The sequence below is a fragment of the Fulmarus glacialis genome, unplaced genomic scaffold (genome assembly GCF_000690835.1).
Source record: "Fulmarus glacialis isolate BGI_N327 unplaced genomic scaffold, ASM69083v1 scaffold2694, whole genome shotgun sequence".
Lineage (NCBI taxonomy): Eukaryota > Metazoa > Chordata > Aves > Procellariiformes > Procellariidae > Fulmarus > Fulmarus glacialis.
The window spans coordinates 1-5,513 of NW_009205917.1; the positions used below are offsets into that span (position 1 = coordinate 1).

At 40.0% G+C, this 5,513-nt stretch overlaps 1 protein-coding gene across 1 annotated transcript in view; it reads left to right on the forward strand.

Moving 5' to 3' along the window:
- The first annotated feature begins 91 nt into the window (after window positions 1-91).
- The window catches only part of IFNGR1 (interferon gamma receptor 1), a 20,276-nt gene continuing 14,854 nt past the window's right edge, over window positions 92-5,513 (forward strand). The window contains 1 exon segment of the mRNA XM_009575553.1: window positions 92-219. Within this exon segment, the coding sequence (XP_009573848.1) occupies window positions 92-219 (128 nt within the window).

Here is a 5,513-nt window from a genome sequence, read left to right on the forward strand (position 1 = left end):
GGCTGTGCCGCCTTGTCCCGCCGAGGTGGCCCGGTACCGGTTGAGCTCTTGGGTGCGAGGTTAAGCTTCGCCGGGGAAGTGATCCGGTGGCATGCAAATCAGTTCTGGTAACACAGCTCCCTCAGTGCGCTTTGAAACCTCGCTCTTCTGCGTGGTTATTGTTACAGGCGTAACCCCGGGCTTTATCGCGCCTGTAATAAATGGTTACAGGCCTTTACGGTAAGGTGGCTGATACCAGCCATTATTTCAGCTGTTTGTGCATTTTGTCATGTAAAGCAAGAGTAGGGTGTGGGTAGAACAGGCCTACTCCACTGTGCTTTATAAATGTATCTATCAAAAAAAGCAGAGAAACCGAGAATTTCACAGCAAAGATGGGGAGTGCAAGACCGGGGATCATGGCCTTGACCACAGGTGTGGGGGGCACCTTTCAGCCCTGATGGGGAGGAGGGTGGCCTGCTAGCAAAGAACACAGTTTTGTCTCTGTTTGGGCAGAGTTGTTGCAAGTAAATTATGAAAGAAATATTCAATCTGGTTTACAAGTTTCACTTCAAACTGGAGCAGCTCGTTAAAACCAGAGATTGCTGTCTGATAGCTCAGGTCAAAAGAGAACATGCATTTAATCTTTAACAATATTGAGAGCTGTATACAGGGTGTTGCATGTTACGCCCTTCATGAAAGGACTTGAAATAGAAAGCATGTTCACACATTAGATAAATGCAGCAGTACTCTCCTGAGCTCTATCCACAAAGCAAGATCCATTTACCTAAAATGCTGCTTGCAGTTGGTCGCAGAAATGGTGATTATATGCCCAGGCTCCTTGGATTCCGCAAATGCGTAATGCAGATTCACTGGGACTTCATGCAGTTTAGATCCATGCCCAGGTGGAGTGACTGAACTCTGTTGTGCCTGGGAATGGGCCACACCTTGTGGGACTTTGGAAGACTGCTTAGGTTTACCTGACATGGACTAGGAGGAGTAAAAATGGTAATCTGCCTGCTGACTTGTCCCTTGATAGTTTACATCTTGAGTATCCAGTTTGTTCGACTTGGTGGCTGATTGTTAACCAGTAAACCTTGCAGGGAAAATCCTTTTTTTTTACATTTAGCAGTAAGGAGGCTTGATATGTTAAATACTGTCTTTCAGATCTGACTTCACTTTTTTTAAGGGCATGCTTTTATTGCTAATGGAATATGCTACTTCTACATTGCATTAAGCAATTTTAAGGTAAAAACGCAATACCAGTAAATCATTTGTTGTGAAACAAACCTGCTATAATCGAGCCTAGTCTAGCATAACAGTTACCTCGCTGTAAGACTACAGAACAATGCTGTGGTGTAGTTGATGTATGGCAAGCTGCCTAGAAGCAAAAAGCTGATTTTTCTGCACGTGCGTGCAGCAAACCCTCAGTTGAAAGGAGCAGAATATACTTCTGAATTAGATTTTGAAAATACAAGCAGGGTTTTCCTGTTGACTAGCACTCAGGTTGTTCACAGCCTCTATAACCATAGCCTTCAGAGACTTCATCATTTAAGCAAAAACTTAAGTTTTTAGTGGACAAAAACATGATGAAGGGAATTCTGATAGATATTGCTGTGTATTAGCTTAATGAAAATGCTGGTTATATCTGTAATACCATGACGAACTAATACTATGTCCTTACTTCATTATTACATTGAAGCAAGCAGGCGTGCTGGCTTACAGTGGAAGGACGAAAGTAGAAGGGGAATTCCAAAGCATGTTTATGATGCTTTCCTTTGCAATGATACAGTGATTTTTTTCTTAAGCCTTAGTAGGGCTTTCAGTGTGCCAGCAGTGTAATACGTATCTCAAGGCTGAGTGTGTAGTGAGGAGATGCCCAGTCATCTTCATCTTCTGTTGTAGGACACAATTTTCCTTAGAAAAGCCAGACAACCTAACAGCAGTTGTCTGAATACCCCCTGCGTTTCCTACAGCTGGGTGCTTAACATATCTGCATAGACAGGTCTGTGACTCATCAGTGGAGCAGGGTGCTTGTTGATGGGAATTCTCAGTCTGCATTTAGGTATCCTGGAAGAGGAGGTCTCTGGTCAAGGTTATAGTAGTAGTAGAAGAAGATTTGGAGACTCTGATAACATTTCAGGTGCTTCTTGCACATTGAAAGCCAGATTTCTAAGGCAATGTGTGTTCTTCATTTTTGCGGCAGGCTTCCTGTTGTGTATGATTATCTTGGTGGTCTTGATTTATTCTTTTATGGTTCAGGTTATTAGCAGTCATAGCAGTTGTTCTGTCCAGCTGCAAACAAAAACAAATTAGATTATAAAAGTGCTGTATTTAGATATCATCTATTATAATGACTTCTCAGCTATAACAAAAGGGAAGAATAGTCATAAAATAAATAAAACAATATTTAGCTTCTACTATTACAGCAGTTTTTAAAATGTCCATCTTGTGCACCTTACGGTGTTTTTTTTAAGATGGTGATCTAGGTCTGTCTCTCCTCTCAGTATAGCATACCACATTGTGGAGATTTTTGTTATAAAAAAACATTTTGAAAGCTCTGTGGAACAGTGTGAAACCTCTGAGCCCTGAGGAAATAAAAACCTGTTGTAAATAGAAGCTGTAAAAATGCACTAAATACTGTGTATAGTGTTTATTCCTGATTCCCATTAAATCATTTAAGTTCATTTCACTGAATATTTTAAAAATTAATGGCTTTAAATTTTACCCCTAGTCTTTGTACTCCCTTCCTTTGTAAATTGAATGTGTTTTCCTTTTTGTATTTAAGATCTTTTGAGAATTTTTGATAGAACCTTCTGCATAGAATTGCTGTTATGTGCACTAATTTAAGCTTGTTTTTAGTAACTTTGTTAAGGAAGTACCATCAAGGTATAGGAGCGGCGTTACAAGAGAAGTGTATGTGCTTGGTTTCTTTTGGAGACATAAATGAAAGCAGGTGAAGGCAAGCGCATTCAAATCTCTCCGTGTAGGTGATGTGGCTGCTGCCACTTAGGAGAAGGCCAGGCAGGTAGCAGGAACAAAATTCTTCAGCACCTTGCTGCTTGGTGTTTGCCAGTCTGTCGAGCTCCTCGCCAAAGCCAGCCTACAGGCAGTCTGCCCTCCAGCAGTCTGACAAGAGGAGGAACTGGGATGTTTATCTTTAGTGCCTGGCCTGCCAGAAGTGCGTAGTAGAGATGGATGCAGGTGTAGTGCAGATTTATCTGACCTTGTTTCCCCTGTCTTCTCCTTCAGTGGTGGTGAAAGCTAAGGAGAATCACTTTTTTATATTTGTGAAGTCACCTAAGCTGCTACCATTTCTGGGTGCAGTTAAAGTGGATATATAAGCTCAGATGGAGCGCAGAGCTGGCATAAGGAAGGCACACCGTTTTCCCAGTCGGGCCCAGAAGGGACTGATTTATTAGTATTGTATCTGGCTGTCTTTTAGCAGGCTAAATGATGAGTTACCCACTTGGCATGAATACACAGCAAAGTTCAAACTGTTGTCCCTCTTGGCCTGTTGAAATGGCTTAAAACTGTTTTCCCGTGATGTATCACTTGGGGATTATAAGGATTTGTTTGTTTCTCATGGAAATCCAAAAAAGGAACAGACTTTTAAAAGTTGGTTTTACTTGTTTTTTTCACAGTTTGTCTTTTTAAGCTTTCGATTTGCGCTTTCAATCTGTATTCAGTGCCTAAATGATGTTTAATAGGCACATGCAACTTGAATGAACTCTGTGGTTCTTTAAGTGGCTGTTGTCTCAGATAGCTGTACCATAGAGTCTGCATTGTGGACTCATTAGGCCCTGTTCTGTTATATGCATTATTGCACTTCCAGTTAAATTCCGCTTCCGTGAACAGTGGTGACCAGTGCCTTGGTGTATGCAGTAATTAATGCCTCGTGGCCTCTGCCAGAATGAGAGAAGGAACTTTGGTGTTGCACAAGATATAAACATCAGTTTAAAGGCTGTCTCATTTTTACGTCTCTGAAATGTCCCATTCTCCAGTTCATTGATACAATTTTTGCTGTTGGGCAATGCATTGCTGAGGCTCAATGAACAGGTGGGACATCTACCTATATAAAAAATGTTAAGTCCTTCTGTATATGCTTTAAAAATAGATTTTATTGAATATATGGCTGCTTAAAACTTGTATTTCATGAGTACTTTCCGTAGGTGGTATTGTTCAGGAGCATTTATATAGTGAACAAGGTAAGTCTAGTTTCAAGCTGGTATAGAAATCTTTCTCGGTTTGCATGTGTCTGACCCTGCTGAGATTTGTGAAAGATGTGCGGTGTGGTGTTTTTGACTTGGGGAAGTGAATGTATAAAATAAGTTAGACTTGTCTTGTAGATACAAGCAAGCATTTTCCAGTTTGATGGGTGCTTTTGAAGCAGAACTATATCATATATTGCGTGCAACTAGTGGATTAGCTCTATGAGTTGTCTTCCTTAGTCTTAGAAGATGCAACTAGGTATACTTGTTCCTGTTACTTTGAAAAAAAAAAAACAACAACAAAAAAACCAACCCCCTAAACCCCCTTTATTTCTTAGCAGTCTGAAACCAAGCAGCAGATATTTGCAGTAAAACAAAAGTCTTCTGGTGGTATTTGGTTTTTAATTTCCTCCCACATGTATTTCCTTCCTGTCCGCTATGCAAGTTTGCTGAAGATGTAAATGTCTCCAAAACTTAAATACATTAGTTAAGATAATTGTATGTTGAGAAGATATTTGATTTTTTTTTTTTAAATATATATATATATACACACACACACACATCACAATAGTCACACCTGCTGAGGTCTTTGCCACCAATATGGCAGCAATAGTTAGTCTGGATTGTTTCTATATGAACAAATAAATAGTCACATTTCTCTCTGAATTATGTATGTTGGTTATAAACTGATGCAGGTGTGAGTTTGCTGAGATAAACTGTGTGGTTGCATTCCCACATCTGTTGTTTACTAAATGCTCAAATTCTAGGTTACCCTGTGATCATGCTTGTGCTTGCTTTTACCCTTCCCGTACTCCTACCTTTGCTTTCCAACATTCAAGTTCTTTATCCTCAAAATCTAGGCATGCTTAGTTTCTTTTAGTACTCTTAAAAAATTTTAAATCTGACTGGCCTACCTTTGCCTTTTATTCCTTTATTCTCTGGACCTAGAGCTGCTGTCTGAAGTTCCTCTTATGTTGTTCCACAATGCACATGCACAATTCAAGTTCTGTATTTCTGTGAAAAAAATTGTTCTTGCTGACATCTCTGATGCCTTTCTGTCAGCCAGTCTGTCTTACAAGGCAAGGTGAATGGAACTAACTGTGGATGGAAATCACTGCATTTGAACTGTAGGCAAACTAGAACTTGTTGAGTGTCCTGTATCATGCATCATGACAGGAATTGCTGATCAATTTTCTTCTCACTTTTTCCACACTTAGTTTCTCACTGTTTGAATTTCCACCTTGAGTGTTGCTGCATTTATGTTTATTATAAATTAGGAGGAATTTTATGCTTGGCACTAGCCACTATCATCTTCCTCCAGTTGTG